This window comes from Charadrius vociferus, unplaced genomic scaffold (assembly GCF_000708025.1).
Source record: "Charadrius vociferus isolate BGI_N301 unplaced genomic scaffold, ASM70802v2 scaffold112, whole genome shotgun sequence".
NCBI classification, from domain to species: Eukaryota; Metazoa; Chordata; class Aves; order Charadriiformes; family Charadriidae; genus Charadrius; species Charadrius vociferus.
The window spans coordinates 972758-991439 of record NW_009647011.1 but is presented as its reverse complement, the minus strand read 5'-3'; the positions used below and the strand labels follow the sequence as shown (position 1 = coordinate 991439).

The following is an 18682-nucleotide window of genomic DNA, read 5'->3' as shown; positions in this document are numbered from 1 at the left end:
CTTCCCTTCCTCTAATTCCTACACACCCTCCCCATCCTTAGAAACTCAATTGCTCACACAGCTTTTATTAGCAGGATACAAGTTCCTCAAGGCAAGTTCAGCACAACCCCTTCATGCCACCAAGGCACAAGTGCATATGGAATCAGTGCACGGGAAAGGTAATTCCACTTAAACTATCCCAGCAGTGGAAAATATCATTGTGATTTGGACAAACCACAGTACAAAACAAAGCACAGGTCCAGGGGCACCCATGTTGTGGAGTGCCTAGCTTGACAACCAGGTGTTTCCTCCTGAAAATTTTTGTCATGAGAAGTATAGCAAGTGGGACCCTGCCCCCTCCCAACCCCCCAAAACAGAGTTGCACTAATTTCAACCGTACCAGGATTTTGCTCATCCTGTTTTGCTGGAAATGTACAACTTCTCTTTTTTTTTTCCATCAGTGGGATGATACATAACTACTTGCTAAAACACAGGGACCTAAATATCATGTACTTCAGGCAAAATACGAAAAAAATCTCTCTTCAGTAGTGATTCTAATGAAAAGGAATCAGGAATGTGTTGATTTATTTTCCATCTATGTGCTTTTAATCTGCATCAGTTATTTCAGTAGAACATATATTGCAATCGCACTTTCCTGGCTGTTGTTCTACTGGGGTGCGTAATAAATGTTGTGAGATATTGTGCAAGAGAAAGAACAATACTTTGAACTAAATGTGCTGTTAAATTAAAGTCTTTTCTTGAGCAGTGAAAAAGTCCTGAGGCTTTTCATGTCAGTGACATAAGGTAAGGCAAACACTGAGCATTTTTTATTTTTCACCCTTGTGAGAAACATAGCATGGTACTGAAGTAAAAGCAAATTACAATTTCTAACATTGCAAATGTTTGAAATTACTTGCTGCAAAAAACCAAACATAACCCTCTCCCCACCACCCCCAAAAATGTGGGGGATCCAATATTTAAAGGTGTCAATTCTTTTGTGATACCATTATGGGAAATCAGGTGGCAATATCTCAAACCTTGCCAGATTATCACAGAAACATTCTGAAACTGTTCAAAGAGCTTAATGTGCATTTTTAAATGAATCCCAGTGTATAATTTCCTAAAGGATGGGATCCAATTCTATTTTGTGCTCTGAAGAATTCTATTAAACCTTTAGTGCACTTTGTGAAATGTGAAAATGCAGTTCGCTAAAGAGATAGTCTAGGTGGTCTGCAGTAAATTAACCCAGTAGTGCTGACTGTGGCCATTCTTGTGATCTTGCCTGGGATTTCTACGCGTACAGTATAACACCATTTACCAGCTTCTAAACTAGATTTGCCCTCTGGCTGCCAGTCAGACCTTAGTGTAAAACATGGCCAGAAATTAGTTTGACTAAGAGTTGCATTTCAAGACCAGAACAGTGCCGTGTGTTACATACAACTAAGTCCAAACCACTTACTTGCAATACTCTTGCTTTTCCCTAGTGGACTTCATGTAGTTCAGTTTTAGGCTGCTAGGCTATGAGGGCTGCTGCCTGGCCTAGCTGGTGTTCCCTGTTCAGTAAATTACAATAGATTTCTCTCTGTGTTGCTTTGTAACAATTAACCTCAGAAAGGAGCTAACTCCATTTGCATGGTAATGAGACATTCATCTGAGCGACATCGGAGTTAAGCATGCTAATAAGTTTTTATGCAAACACCTGAGGGGTCAAGCACAACAATGGACTTGGATAAGAAAACCTTTTATTAAATGCAAATCACTTTTCTTGTAAATACTATGACAGAGAACTTAGTAGGGCTCTAACAGTTTGCAAGAACTGAGTCATTTAGGTTTATTTTCAGGCCCCCAGGCTAACAAAGGAATATAGCCACTGATTTATTTATATTTTGAATTAATATCTGTATGGATAAAAATCTTCATTATAGCATCAAAGGGGAGAAGTACTACAGGAAGGTAGAAAGGAGAAAACAACAACATTGCCTTATCTTTCACAAATTTGTCACAGTTTCCTGGGATGCAGGAAGGCAGATAAGACACTGCTGCTGTAGAGCACAACAAAAGACTTACAAATTTGTTAGGTTTCCATCTTATTCACCTATCTGGTTTTGCCAAGCGTATCGTTATGTAGGCGAATTTCCTAGTGAGCAGACTATCATTTTGGTCTCTATCTTGCACTAAAACTTCTTGAATTCATTCAATCAATTCACATCCTACACTCAGAGTCTGAGATCTTAGGACAACCAGTACCAAATATTACCATAACTAGCTGCCAAACATCTTTGGGACTAAAGGAGCAGAACCTTCTCAAAGGCGAGGCAGAGCGCACAAGGAGGAATGAAGGGAAGAAGCTGCCTTTGATTCATTTAACTCTGGCAGAGCCAAGTGCAGGCAGCCTCTTTCGTTCAGGAGAGACTGTTAGCAGGACACACTGACTCATTTTGACAGCGCAGCCAGCGTCAGGGGAGCGGTTCTGGTTAGCGATAACAGGGGTGAAACATGGGCAGCGCTCTGAAAAGCTGGCCTCATGGCAAATCGTTAGAGGTTTTGCTCCCGGAGTAGAACATGTGAATTTAAATACCCCGTGGGTGTAGTGGGAGCAGCTCTATCTTTACAATAGAAGTTTATAGAAGGGATGATGTGATATATGGTTATCTGCAGTAAGAGGAGACTATATTGTTGAGACACAGAAAGTCCCTTTCATTTCCATTGCTGTATGAGCAGCTACTTCTGGCAAAAGTTTAAGCGACATATAATATTACTACCCAAAGCCCAAAATCTAATCCAAGGGAGTAAGTGTACACAACATAAAATGGATTAGATTGACACCTGGCGCAGAGCTACGTCAGTTCATATAAACCAGACGAACTATGCTCACCTTGCTTTACGCATTAAACATCATCAACTCATCAACTGTATGCTTCTCAAAGATCCCTTTCACTGCCTAAGTTACTGCTACCTTCAATAGAATTGTTAAGTATTTTTATTTTGCTGCTCACCTACTTAAGACCTGTAAAGCACACCAGTATGCCATAGTCTAAAATTCAACCCAGTAGATTGCAGAAAAACATTACGAAGAGGGAAAGCTTTGTACAAGAAAGCACAAAGCTATGGATAACTGGACACTCAAAACATATCTTGACTGAAATCTAGTACTCCACTTCCTCCAAAAATTAACAAAAGCTTTTGGGGATTAGCTCCGAATTGTCATATTCGTGGATATGCATCACATGTACATCTTCAACCACATCAAACAACATGAGAGCTCAACTTTGAGTTTGGGATTCAGGGTGTTAGGAAACATTTAATGTAAAAACTATTAGCTATACTAGTCCACATTCAGAAAACAACTATGATGTAAGCTCAGTAGGATAATTAACAATTGTTTTGTAGTCAGAACAGCCTGGGATCCTTTCATTGTCCAAATACTGCAAACTACAGCTTCTTATTTAAAAGGAATTTAGATTAAATTGGAGTTTGTGGGAAACAAGACAGGACATTGGCCAAGGCAGCCAAGAATTAGAAGGGAATACGTTACAGAGTGAGAAAGGTGGAATTGTGCATATTCAGTGTTAATAGTTTACACTAATCTGTGTGGACCATAAATACAGCAGTATTTTACAAACTCAGGTAAAAAAACATAAAAAATTATTATAACTCAGATAAGAGTCATGAACGTACACGGCAAACACCATCACTTCAACAACTATCTGCTGTGAACCTGAAGTCCTCCTCCAAAACACACCTGCAGCTTTCCGATAGCAAGGGAAAGAACTCACTTGAAGTCTAAGGAAGGAACCAGAAAAATGTGGAAACAACACACTAAAAGAAAGAGGGAAAGGTGACACACAGGGCATACAGGAATTTCCAGGCCAGAAGCAGAAAAAGCAGGGAAAAAAATGGAAGACTCAGTGTACTGAAAGTGAAAGCTGTCTTAAAACTGAGAAGCAATGGCTGAACCATAGAGCAAAATACTTCAGAAAATAGTTTTCACTGAGAAAACTTTTACACTTTTGATAAGCAGTCTACCAAATGAAGTCAGGTTTCTTGTAATACTGCTAAAAGTAATTAAAGGGTGTATATACAATACATACCCAGATTTTGAGGGAGAACAGCTTACTTATGAAGGCACAAAAAGATTTTTAGCCTATTTTAAAAATTATTTTTATTATTTATATGTGGTAAAAATGCAATTAAGAGAAAGTTTAAGATGGCAAAGCAGTGCAAACAGAGGTTCTAGCTTTACACTTAAGGGTTAAAATTACATACTAACAGACCAAAAAATATAAGCCTAGAGCTAGGCTGGTAAGATGACAGCTAGCGTTAACAAAGACTGTGCATCCAGAACTCCTGCTTCCCTGCTCAGATCACTAAGTCACAGGAAGCTACCCAGAGCTCAATGCTACAAAGAACCAGTGTCCAAATACATACACATTCCTTAGTGTACCTTTTGGAAACAAGGTTTGAAAACTCCAATTTACCATTCAAATCTCAACATAGCATTTCCTTCCAATTCCAAGTTGGTAAAAACAAAACAAACCACATAAAACTGAATTCATACTCTCATGTATCACATTCTCTTGACAAAAAGGCCCCCTGAATATATTGCTGGAGGAAAAATACTACTAATTATGTCCCTGTATCCAGTGTTTCTCCACTGGATGCTGTAAGTATTTTCAGGCAAATACTGAACAGCTCTAGCTGTCTGAAATCTGCTGGCTGTCATCATGAGGAAACAGGCACATCTTCAGTTTAAGACATCATGATCATTTTGTTTGTTCTGTCACTTCTTTGTTGCATTTCTCCAATTCAACACTAGGAACTAACAGCCTGCTAAGAACTCAAACCAGAGAAAGACAAAGACTAGAAAGGGGGGATATGGAGATCATTCTGTTGAAAGCTTTTTTGTTTTGTAAAAATAATCACCATCATGTTGCCACTGGAAGACAACGAGTCCTGTTAAAAAAATCAGTTGTATCACATATTTAGTGAGTGTTTCAGGGAAAATGAACACTTAACTGTAAGCAAACCGAAAATTAACAAACATAGAAAATACTATCATACAGCTCTTTACTGTAAAGTGACCCCTAGAACACCACTGACCTTTCATGGCTGTTTCCACTGACAACTGTTATATACATTTCCTTTCCAAGAATCTCTTCATTATTACACAAAAACTCTGACGCTCCGAAACAGCATTATAAGAGAATAGTCTTTTACTTTGCCAGGAAAGATTAAAATGCACAGGAAAGGCACAGTACAGTTTCAAACAAAGGTATTTCCTTTCAACTCCAGCATAGCTTTTAAATATAACAATCTTCCCCCAGCTATATTGTCCTGACCCAATTTCACTGGTCTTAGACTAAATAATAAATAACAGAAGACTTCAAGACTCAAGCCTGTGTTTACTCTTTTCACAGTTTTGGAATCAAGGGCCATAATCTTAAAAATTTGGGAAATTTATGTTTTATTCCATACCTCATTATGATTCTTGCTCAACCATTCCTTAATAGTGTTAAGGGCAATGACAGCAGCAGGCTCATTTGGAAAACCTAAAGACAGAAGAAATGAGAGATAAATAAAAGGCACACATTTTTCTACACATAAAAAACCAAAAATCTGGATATTTCCCTATCTTCTCCCCCTCACCACCACCACCCCCCCCTTTTGTTTGTTTGGGTTTGGTTGTTTTTGGATTTTTTACTATTTTGGGATTACAATTGGTAAACTCCCTTCACAGATTTGCATAAAGGTTTTAGGTAGCACCAATTCCTTTCTTCTGCAGCTAAACAAATTGAAAATAGGGCCAGTGATGTTTTATTGGATTTTTTTTTTTTAAACTCTAGTTAGGAAAGCTTCACAGCTCAAGAGAAGTAGAAACAATAGCGAGCTATACATGCGTCACACCAGGCAGGCAACAATATAACACATATATCATAGTAACAAATACTAGGCTTACATTTCATGGCATACAAGAAAAATTCAGACACTTAAGGCATAAGGGCTTAACGCTTGTTTTGTTTAATCTGTCAGTAAAACTATACAACACTGACTCCGACGCCATAGGCCTTATAATGGTAGAAGTTTTTGAGTTGGAAATCTCTTAATTTATCACAGAACGTTAGGGGTGGGAAGGGACCTCTAGAGATCATTGGTTCCAACCCCCCTGCCAAAGCAGGTTCACCTAGAGCAGGTTGGACAGGAATGCATCCAGATGGGTTTTGAATGTCTCTGGTGTGGGAGACTCCACAACCTCTCTGGGCAGCCTGTTCCACTGCTCCATCATGTACGATGTAACAAACAACTTTAGAAATTTAAGAATTCATGAGGCAGAAGCACATGAATTTAAGGCCTGATGCTGCATGATATACTAGCAACAGCAACTCCCCCCAGCACTAAACAATATCAGAAATCTTTCCAGGGATACAGACTTTTTGCTTTGATGGTCTCTATCTATCAAGTCTAAAGACGCTTTCATTACTTAGGCAGCCTTAATTTAATTTTCCTTTAAATTCCTAACTTGAGGGCAGCAAATCATTTTCGTGAGGATTTAAAAATAAAAACCCATAAGCTGTATGAATAGCTCTCAGTAGGTTAGATTAATAGAAGTCTTTGAAGAGGAGGAGCTCCAGGCACAGCATACAAGCAACAGTCCTAGACAGAAACAGTCATGAAATTTGGCATACAGCTTGGCATATATAGCTTTTTTCACGTCATATACCACCCTCACACCATAAACTGAAATGTAGACACTGGAAAAATTAGTAGATGCGTCCAGCTTTTTGACCTAGCACATTATCCTCCAAACTCGTATCTTCTTTAACCCTTATTCAGAACTTGTGCACTGCTAGATATTAAAAAAAAAAGAAAAAAGAACAAAATCCCTCCACCCTCTTCGAGTCACATCCCCAAAATATTACTGCCTGTAACTGGACTCTACAAGGATTTTAGTACGCATGCCGCTGGATGTTTTGCGGCGATAGATGACAACTATCCAGCATGAGTAACAAGTCAAATAGTCAATGTTTGGATAATACTGACATTCAGCACGTGCTTCCTTTGTACGCATTTCTCAGTAGTGTATTTTTAGATTTTTTTTAAATCTTTTTTTCCAAGTCCAAGATGGAAAATTAACTAAGATCCTACAAGTGTTACTGTGGATATTTCCACAGCTGCTGGGAAAATATATTCTTATGACATTTAATAATGCTGCTGATATCATCAAGGCATATGTCTTATGACAGAAACTAATGAACATGAACAAAACCCAAAGCAGGGACTTCCAATAGCCTCATTTTCATCATATGAAGTAACAGACCTCTAAGCAGACCGTCTGCTCAAATTAGTAATATCTTCTCTAACAAACCAGGATTTTGTAACATAGAAATTCTGTACCCTGAGTGGGGTATATCTGCCCGGAAATATAATGAATGCCATGCAGAGGGAGAAATGTGTATTTCAGACAATTGATACACCATTGTTTACGCACTGAATGGTTTATTTTCAGAACAATTCTCTCTCCAGCAAGATTAACTTTTCAGGCTTGGTTTTCATTCCCTTGCAGCAGGGTATTTGCCCGAAACTGTGATAAAGCGCTGGCAATTTTATAGAATCATAAATCTCTCCATAAATTGTACATTATTGAGAAAACTGCTGCCATACTAACCATTCTTAAATGGAAGCTTATCTAGAAAACTAGTGTTCCATTACTCCTAAGTAACAACAATGTAAAAGGAATAGTTCAGCAACCAAAACGAAGAGCCTTGAATTCCGTGTATGATTTCAGTAAGTATTTTGAAATCCATAGAAGCCTTTTATGACCAGTTACCAAAAAAAAAAAGAATCTAATTAATATTTTACACACATTTCTAGTAATTTTAATGAAAGGATTACCTTATTGGCTTTATGCAGAAGCAGGATGGAATTAGCCTCCTGTTCCATACCCTGCACCAGCACAAAAGACACTGTCTCTGATTCTCCAACAGAAAAACATTTTGTTTTATAGGACTGGGTTAAAGGGAGATAAAGTGAGATGGGATCTTTTTAAACACGTTTTTGTGTTGTTTTTATCTCCAAGCTACATTTGTCTGCCATAACATTTCTGGTCTGCTCTCACATACACACACCCATCCCCCCTCTCTCCACTTTCCTTTCAGCGAAAAAGCAATCTCAGTGAGCACGTGGGAATCAAATTACTTGAGAGAAATGAGCTCAAGGAGCCTCACAGTTAACCGACTGCTGGAGCAGCAGCTCAGGCAATTCTGGCTAAAGGCTCAATTTCACAAAAGATAAAACAGGTAAAGTAATAAGAGTGACACTGGCCCGTGTTACTGCAGTGAGTGCTCCTCCAGAATACTGAAAAGGACAAGGGCACAAAAAGGCAAAGAAGCATTAGCCATAAGGTACAGGCAAACGGTGCCTCCGCAGGACTTCACTGGGTTTATCCGGCTGGAGAAAAAGGGAGGGTTGGGAGGTTGTACGGCATGGATAGGTATGGAGCAAATTGAGTACCTACCCACACACGCATGCCTCTAACTTGGGCTGGGCTTCCGACATCCTCCAGTGGCAAAGCCAACATTTTGGCAACAAGTCTCACTACACCACGAAACCACTGCAGGCTTTTTGTTCCTGAAGAGCTGCTTCAGCAAGTGGGAATTTTACTGCAGCCCTCTGCATCTTGCCGTGCCTGCTAATCACACCTGACCATCTATTACCAGGGTCTACTCCCACCCCTTCAAGTACAGCAAATCCCAGAAGCGAGCAGTCACCATGTCTTGTGCCCCTCTCAGTTCAGGAGCCTTCCTTTAAAGTAATTTAATTCATTACAGCTGATGCCGCAGTGGGTGCAAGCCTGACAAGTCAGTAGGAACAAGGGTCTGCAGAAAGTCCTGCAGGGTTTGAAAGACATGGTGGGCGAAGGAGATGCCATGTGCATGCGTGGCCATGGCCGAGCTTTCGTCTGGTCATTCAACACTGCCGACTCTGGAAAGTATGTCAGCGTTGACCATTTCCATGTGCCTGTCCCTCTGGCCATAGGGGAAAAGGCTGTATTGCAGCTGTGCCTCCAGAAACACTTGTTACTCCATAATCTTTGTAATTTGCTTGGAAATTTATGAAAAGCTCTCAATGTCTTTGCCCAGTTGCCACACAGCTAAAGTAACACTCTAGACAGGACAGCTGCCTTCGTATATGCATTTAGAAAAGTCAGTGTCATCTTTAACACAGATTTGGGTACCAGCATCAGTCTGGTTACGAATTCCGAAATCTCCTCTCCTCCTCTTTCATGTTGTTAATAGATGTATATACCACTACATTCACTCCCTAAAATGAATGACTACACCATTGTATTCCCACTACAAAAACACATCCTATTTCTATCACATAAAATATACCTCATCTGAACTCCACTGCTTTTGGTATGTCCTTGCACAGATACTACCCACGGTGACAGCCTATGAAAGCTTTTAAAGGTCATCAAACTTATGAGCCTCTGCTCCTCTTTCCAGGACGTTACCACCTTATTCCTGGAAACTGTAACACTAACCTGAGAAATGGCTGCTGAAACAAGCTGTACACTGTGCAAGTCCTTGCAGTCATCACGGTCACAATTTTCCAGAGAAGGCATGATAAGATCTGGCAGAATTATTTTGAAATATTTGCTATTTAATAAATGTGCCGTTTTAGAGAAGAGTGTGGAGGAGAACCAAGAAAGATAATAACTATAGAGATATGTTGAAGTTACACTTATATTTTGTATTTATTCCCTGGAAAGCAACCAGTAAGAAGATAAGTCCCCCTGTTTCATCAGCATAGAGAAAATATATGATGAATTCCCTGTTGTTAGACACTCTAGTGTAAATGCTCAGCCTTTTGTGCTTGAGGGATTTAGCAGAGAAACATTCACACTATTGTGAATGCCTGTTACTGTATAATTTGTCTGTGCAGTATCCAAAAAATGTATACTAGAAGTTCTTCAATGAATAACAGAGCAACAAGGAATTTGTAAGATAAAATTAATAGAAGTCTATTTAAGGGACTCCCAAGTTGTATGGAGATGCTGGTAACTTAACTGTCTCTTACTGTGTCAATCCAATGCTGCATCTTATTAAAAATATCCAACTTACAATCAGGTAATGTCACCTTCCCATGAAAGGCCCATTAACAAAACATAAGTACTAAATAATCAACCTTTAGTATGGTACAGCTGAAGATGATGATAACAGATTATATCAGTTTGGTTATAATACTAACAAGCAAATGTCAATCCAGAGAATCACTTCACTAGCTGCAGGGGTAAATGTTATAATTTGTCAGTTTAACCGAGATGCCTAATGTTTTCCGTAAATCAACTCATCCTGGTAAAAAAGGGTCAGCATCTTTTTTGTTGTTGTTGTTGTTGTTAGCAGCACAGACTAAATGCTAGGTTTTCACTCATTTAAGACTGCTCCCTTCTGAAAGGTTTCTGAAAGGCTCATCACAATCTTAATATTCTTATTTGCCAGTTTTAATGGTTTCATTTTGGATGATGAAAAGAGCCAAATGCACATAAACACAAATATGCATTATGTGTTTCTCATACTTTCTCAGAATACCTACACTGGCATGTTTGTGCCTGTATCAAGGTGCAACAGTTTACAGACTGTTGCCATGTTCTAAAATCAAGTCTAGGTCCCATTGTTTAATCAACATGGCTGTCAAAATGTAGTAACTTGCATTTATTTAGTTTAGACATTTGTCAATGATGTTTAATATGTAAAGGAAGCTCTTCAAATGGTAGGTCAGCAGTCACATTTTGACACTGTGCAAGTGTAGTAAAGGCCTTCTCTGCAGTCAGTATGACACGGTATTTCTACCATGCATCAAGTATTTGCTCTGTGGGAATCAGCACCAAATGGTTTGCAAAATAACAACTTTTCCCAGGTTTCTTTAAAAAAAGGCACTAAGCATTTATTCCATATACTTTCAGAAACCCAATATTATTATTGGGGCTTAAAAATGCTTTCTGAATCACAACAGACATGTGAATGACTGAGCTTCGTTATAGTCATGTGGGTTAAGGCTAGCTATTGACACCACACTAATCATAACACTTCAGCCTTATCACTTTATGACAATAAAGGAAACAAATGAGATGCACAGCCCAGCATGCCTGAGGTGGGATTACTCAATACATTCACTTGTCCTTCAGTTGTGAAACTAGCAGCATAATCTCACAACCGATCCCATATAATCATCTTGTCAAAGATGTATTTTAGTAGTCAAAATGAAATCACCCATGCTAGGCTGATTCCCATCACCATGGTATACCTCGCCTGTTTGGAAGCAGAGGTGGTAGTATTCTACCTACATGCATAGGGTTTGCTATTGTTTAGCAGTTTGGGTTTTTTTTTAATTATTTTAAAAAAAAAACAACTATGGTCACATGACAATATGATAAACAAGCTGACAAGTTGCTACCTTGATCATTTTTATGAACATTCACAACCTGGAAAGGAACTGCCCTCATTTGGATCAGCTGCATTGAAGACTAAACAGAAGGGCCATGAATCTTCTGCTAAATAACCCACCTTGCCTTATTGAACTCATTCAGCCAGAGAAAACCTTATTTGCTGTCCTCTCAAAAAGTAACTCTCAGAAAGACAGTAAGATTAAGCACTGAGAAAAGCTAGTAACCTTTCTGTTACCCTCGTTACCCCAAGAAACAAAGCTGCATATATCCACTGTATCCCTTATAGACCATGCTAGAACAATTAATTAGCAGGCATATAAAACGTCAAGGGAAAATGAGAAATTTTCGAAATGCATAAGCAAAACATTCTTCTGAAGAAATCATTACGTCTCTCAATTCCTCTCAAGCAAACATGCCTTTTCATTTTCCTTGAGTGAAAAAAATTCAGCAGCAACAGGAAAATACATACAGTACCCGAAGAATGATTGCCAATTGCATTCAATCGCTGACATGATAAAGAGGCAGCTGGGAGAAGACAGTTAATAAAGAAACCCAAAATAAGCATCTAGCAGCCAATGCAAGAAACCGATCGTCTCTGCTATGATGCAGTGACACCACGCAGGTAGAGTATTGAAATGACAGAGAGCTCCTCTTCATCCACAGAAGTGCACTGGGTAACTCTGAGATCCCTGGCTAAGGCCACCAGGGTCAATGCTGGCACCAGGGCACATTATAAACCTCAGGAAGTGAGCAAAACCAAGACAAGTTGCAGGCCAAGATGCCCTGGCTCTCTTAACAAGAGGGCTGGCTCAGCCTTGGCTTGTCAGAAAAGACGCCCAGTGCACGCTCATTGCTGTGCTGAGCGACAGTGGTCTCTCGTACAATCAGCACAGCAATCCACCTTCATCTACAACTCAGCCGCTTTTTCTGTACGAGTTGCAAGTATGGATTCAGCTTATGGCTGCAGTTGAAGAGAGGTCAGTTACAAGAAGTTGGCTAAGATGCACCATGTCATTGCTGTTTCTCTGAAACACCCGATGGCATACCATGGTTCACTTCACATTCTACTACACAGATATCATTAGGAAAATATCTGCCACATAATGGTCTTAAAAGCATCAGCTGAACATAGGCATATACTATAATTACTTAGCACATGTGAGCAAATAGAGAGGCTTGCACTAACAAGGTCTTAGGATTGCACTAAAGAAAAACTAGATTTTAAGTTTACCAAGCTGTTTGATATTTTTTTTATCACTGGGAGGAAAAAAAAAGATTAAAAGTTCTACTGAAAATGCTTTTATACCTGGGCTGCTGAAGAGGAATAGAGCTTCCCTATGAGTACCTTACTGGAGGACGTATTACACCGGGATGCTGCAGGAAAGCTGCATATTTGCAAGAATTTAACTTTTCTGCAGAAGTCAGTAGGTTTAAGTAAAGATTTTGGTTTCGTTCTTTTTCCAACATTTATAGGGAGTATGCTTGCAGGGAGACTACATCATGGATAAATGGGTTCTCTAACAGTCTTGTAAAAAAATATAGCGAGCAATACTCGGAGACTCTCTGGGAAGCAAACTGCTTCAGAGCTGTGCTGTTTACTGTGCTAGGTGATGGAGCTTTTCTGTCTGTCAGAGTATTTCTAATGCCCATGTGGAACATTAAGGCTTCAAGCTGAGCATAATAGGGGAAACAGCAGAAAAATACAACACTGAAAGGGAGAAGATCTCACTACCCTGGCAATTAGCATTCGCATATCATAAAAGAATGTACATACAATGCAAATGCAAGTGAGAGATACTTACGCAGGTAGTTTCGCAATTATAAAATGTACCTGTAAGAGCCTATATGCAATGTTTGTGTAAATTACACAGCCCTTTACACACATGTATGCAGCTGTTTGTGAGCTCAAGTACATCATTCTTCTTAAAACACACTCTACACCATATCCAGAATTGCTATTCCAGAAACAAGTGCTGTACAGAGAAACGTTAATTGAAAGAGGTTTCAAAGTGTACATGAGCTCCTTAATGCAGAGTATTTCATCTTCTACTTATCCATACATAGTAAGCAAGTTGGTTTTTTTAGGGTGGCAACATAACACAGCAAAAGTAATTTGAAACAAAGTGTAAAGCACTAGTCAACTGTGAAATCTCCCCATCATACACTGAATTGAACAGCAATGGGATATTGGCGTCATTGTAGTTACAATTTCAACAAGGTTAAACATTTATTCTATCCATGGATTTAAATAAAAATGCCTCGTTTTTCTCCACTGAAGCAATGCGTAGGGAATCAATCCTACCTTCCTGAAGTGCCTTGCTAATGCTGCAAGAGAAAAACAAACAACCCCCCCCACACCCACACACACTCTGAATTCCACCTGAAACTGGTAGTTTCTCTAAAAAAAAAAAAAATGTGGTCCAATGCAGTGATGCTTAACCTTTATGACACTATCCCAGGCCCTCCTTGACACACAGTGCCTCTTAAGCACTGAGAGAAGCCTAGGCATCCAGAGATCTGCTGTTCAGCAATAGGAATAAAGTAATGATCCTGAACCTTGCAAAGCCGGGTTCCATATGGAAATGCATCTCGCAATTGATTGCAAACTCTAATTGAAGGCTCGCCTGAAGTTGAGATATTCTCAGTGTGCCTCTCCTTGCTGGAGTCCCTTGATGTCTACTAATGCATCTGCTGCTGCAGGCTGGGCAGGGGACAAAGGAGGAGAAATTGCTATGAGAGGCTCACTCTTCTTGCTGACTGGATCTTTGTGCAGACAGTGGGAGCCGGGAAAGCACACTGAAGTGCAGCAGGTTGGGGCGGAGGAAGAGGAGGAGAGGGAGGAAGCACAGGAGCTCTTGCTGCAAGATCAGGTGCAGGGTTTTGGGGAGGCAGGCTGAATTTGGCAGAGACAATATCAGGACTGCTGGCTTTGCTGGAGGTCTCAGTATTTTGACTAGAATAGGCAGCCCATTGTAACAGGAGTTACAAGTACAAGGACTTGGGGATACACATGTATATAAGGGACATGAGGGAAGACAAGCTACGGCAGCAAAATGAAGGGAGATGACAGTATAAAAAGTCTGAAAAACTTCAGAGGAATAAAGCATACACAGGCAATGGACAAAAATACAAAGTCACATAAAGAAAACAGCCAGCGTCGCCAGCCCAGCTCTATCCTTTAAATCACTTCCACCACATTCAATTGCTCTGACAGATGCAACCCAAAGACCTAGCTGGATTATCTAAAACCAACAGAGTACTTGGTGAAGGCCATCCGCGTACAAGAACAAACAAAACAATCTGACATTATTTCTACTGAAGCACGGTTCTTATCTCCTTTCTAAGGGAAATAAAAGATTTCCTAAGAGCACATAAAGAAAATCAGCTGAAACTACATCTACTCACTCCTTGTGGGGGGAAAAAAAAAAAGGAAACGAAGATGTTCTTTTATCTTTTTCCCCAAAAGACATATATGGAAAAAAGTTATAGGGCAGGTTGGGTGAAAAAGCAAGATACTGTGCGAGTCATATTTAATCTACATAGTTTACACTCTTTAACAAATACATTATTGATTCTTGGTTTGTGCATATTATTCACACTGTGGATTTTTTCCATTCTTCCCTCAGGCAGTGATAAACCATAGTAAAGTATCACACAGACCAGCTAGCTATTGTATTCAGGATATCTACAACAGCTCAAAAGTGAAATATATCCAGATAATCTGGAATTCAAAAATGCCAGTACATTTTGGAGGAACAGAGAAGGGGGTGCATTTTATATTTGATGCTTAAAGGCTTCAGTTCTTCACTGTACAGTAGGGCACTTCATAACACTTCAACACCCACTATGTGAATGGTACTAAAACAAGTACTTGTGCAGGATGTCTGACTTGACACATCATCGCACTACCTCAACATTTTATGCATTAATTTTTTAAGAGGAAGCATTTTTTCCTCCTTGCCTGGATGCTGCTTCATTTCTGTAGAAGTCATTTGCCTGGCAAGAGATGAGCTCCATCTGAAAATACTTCTTTTTGTCCAGCAAGGGTCACAGTGCGCTTTATTTGATTTTATGCTACTGTATGTACCAGCAACCAGCCAATCTACTCTAAATACAAAACTTAATTTCAAAACTTTCCCTTTCAGTAGAATCTACTCTAAATACAAAACTTAATTTCAGGCTGTATTGCAGCAACTTCCTGAGCAAGAAGTACATGGAAGCCACCAACAGCTATTCTACACTTCCAATGCTGCAGTGACAACTTTTCGCTTGTTCTGTTACATAAGGTTGCAGCAATATACACAAGAACAGAAATGCGACTGGAAGGAGTTTTAGGGATTGGATTAATGGGAAAACTGGTTTAAGGCAAGGAAAAGGAAAACTTGAAACTTAAAAGTCAGATTCAACAAACCTGGCTGGTTACAACTGTGCATCTCATACCTCCAATGCTTTTAACAAGTCCTCATATGCTAAAGAGAATAGACCACGTGATTAAAGGGTAAAATACAAAAATATAGTCTCTTGGAAAACCCTGACTTTTTCCACCTTCTTTCTGTTTTTAAGGACTTATTCACTCATCTGCTAATTACATATACCTGTGTTAGCACCTCCTAATTGCAACACTTCTCTTGACTGACAATCAGCCTCTACTTCAGTTGCCTTTTAAACCTAACAACAGTAGTTGATCAACAAAATATCCCAGATCTCATCAGGTTTTTCAGCGTGTCAAAAGATCACGGCATTAATTGTCAAACAAGTATTTTTTAAAAATATGATTTCTGGTAATATCTCTAATTTGCATTTCACTCACAATTATGCATTTACTGAGTCTTGCATACTTCAATCAGAAAGGAAATTAAATAACTAGTTAGTGGCACTTCCAATCCCACAAATTTAAATCCAATTTAGTCTTGATATGAACTTTAGGTCTTATTAACACTTGTTTTAAATAACATTTTCAGCATGTATTCTGACAAGTTGTCAGTGTGATTTTTTTTCTTTTTTTAAAAAAATCATTATACAAGCAAATGTGTTCTGGTTTAGCAGGTAATGGAAATTCCTAATGTTTAGAAATCTTTAACAAATGTCAACATTTCTGGTTAGACTAATATTAGCAAATCCAGCTTTAAAGTAAAATGATTTCATTTTGCGAGATGCCATTCTTCAGGGGAAAAAAACCCCAAACAAACATTTTCCATGTCATTTTGAAGAATATTCAAATTGATAGAAGAGAATGAGAAACGCCAATGCAAATGACAATTATGGTACTCAGAAGCAATGCCCGTATTTGAAAAGAAAGAGCCTATGCTATGGCTGGTTAGATCAGGCAGAAAAAGGATATGGAAGACTAAGAAATTTCTTTTGTCCAACAATCCTGTACAAATAAAGAAGCTGATCTGGACAATTTAAATGTAAATTTCTTACCACCTGTCAGACACGTGAGATTAAAAGACCTCCACTTAAAAAACAGGCATCTCAAATACGAGTCTAAGTGAAAATTGACCTCCCACCTCAATTTCCTTGTAAATGTGGCCATGTGGCAGCAAAAGGGGTGGTTTATTCCAGCACTTTATTAAATTTAGCTTGTGCGTATGCTCAGCACAAGATGACCCATGCTATGCCTGTGGAAAATGACACTTTTGAGGCAGATCTCCATACTGCAGCCAAACACCACCAACCCTCTCTGAAACACGGCATCCCAGCTAGATCAACAGCTGGCATATGGAAAAGCATTTAAACTTTTTGGATGGAGAAATGTCATTGATTATTAAGCAACAAAGCAAACCAGGGAAAATAGATTATCTTCAATTAGGGCAAACATAAAAATAAGGTGGGTCAGTTCAAGAGAGCTTTTTACATAATTGGGACCAAATGCAAGCGTTAGTCGAGCTTATGGAGTGGTTTTCACCAATGTGATTGCCGTTAGTTTTATCAAAGGGTCCTCTCTCTATATACAATTATGTTCACGATAGCTTGCATTGACACGATAGCTTGCATTGACACGATAGCTGTACATCTCCAGACTAAAAAAATACCAGTGCAATATCAAGTTGGGTCAGGATTCTTTCTGTGAATTGTCATTATGCAGTCACCACCCTCCACAGCACAGTCTTCCCCATATCTCAGGGGACAGAAACTGATAAAACCCTCCAAAAACTGCATGGAGGAGGGAAAATTATCACGGTATGGGACAAAATCTAGAGAAGCCAGGGCAATTCAGGCAGATTTATAGAGATTTTACCTCAGCTATCCTCGCAGGACTTACCCCTGGAGGGGGGAGAAAAGAGCATGTCCTAGATCTATGCTTCAAAACTGAAAAAGGCATTTCACAAACCCTGCTCCTCGCACTGCAGAGATCACAGAAGATGGCAAAGAATGCGTCTAATTTACAATAGAACTTCATATTTCCTGCTCGCCAGTGAAGTTTTTCCTCTGGTCCCTGCGTGCAGGCGTTGAGGGGCCGGCGCGGGGGGCGGCTCTGGGGAGGTCCTGTGAGGAGAGGCCCGGGCTGCCCCACGGCAAGTGCGGCCCCTTCCAGCAATGACAATTATGGTACTCAGAAGCAATGCCCGTATTTGAAAAGAAAGAGCCTATGCTATGGCTGGTTAGATCAGGCAGAAAAAGGATATGGAAGACTAAGAAATTTCTTTTGTCCAACAATCCTGTACAAATAAAGAAGCTGATCTGGACAATTTAAATGTAAATTTCTTACCACCTGTCAGACACGTGAGATTAAAAGACCTCCACTTAAAAAACAGGCATCTCAAATACGAGTCTAAGTGAAAATTGACCTCCCACCTCAATTTCCTTGTAAATGTGGCCATGTAGCAGCAAAAGGGGTGGTTTATTCCAGCACTTTATTAAATTTAGCTTGTGCGTATGCTCAGCACAAGATGACCCATGCTATGCCTGTGGAAAATGACACTTTTGAGGCAGATCTCCATACTGCAGCCAAACACCACCAACCCTCTCTGAAACACGGCATCCCAGCTAGATCAACAGCTGGCATATGGAAAAGCATTTAAACTTTTTGGATGGAGAAATGTCATTGATTATTAAGCAACAAAGCAAACCAGGGAAAATAGATTATCTTCAATTAGGGCAAACATAAAAATAAGGTGGGTCAGTTCAAGAGAGCTTTTTACATAATTGGGACCAAATGCAAGCGTTAGTCGAGCTTATGGAGTGGTTTTCACCAATGTGATTGCGGTTAGTTTTATCAAAGGGTCCTCTCTCTATATACAATTATGTTCACGA

The 18682-nt window shown here is 39.5% G+C and overlaps 1 protein-coding gene across 1 annotated transcript in view; it reads right to left on the bottom strand.

Annotated features, from left to right (window-relative positions):
• Positions 1–18682, bottom strand: part of MACROD2 (MACRO domain containing 2) — an 886475-nt gene that overhangs the window by 255258 nt on the left and 612535 nt on the right. Inside the window, exon 7 of the mRNA XM_009895432.1 lies at positions 5455–5528. Within this exon, the coding sequence (XP_009893734.1) occupies positions 5455–5528 (74 nt within the window). The remainder of the gene's footprint in view (positions 1–5454; positions 5529–18682) is intronic.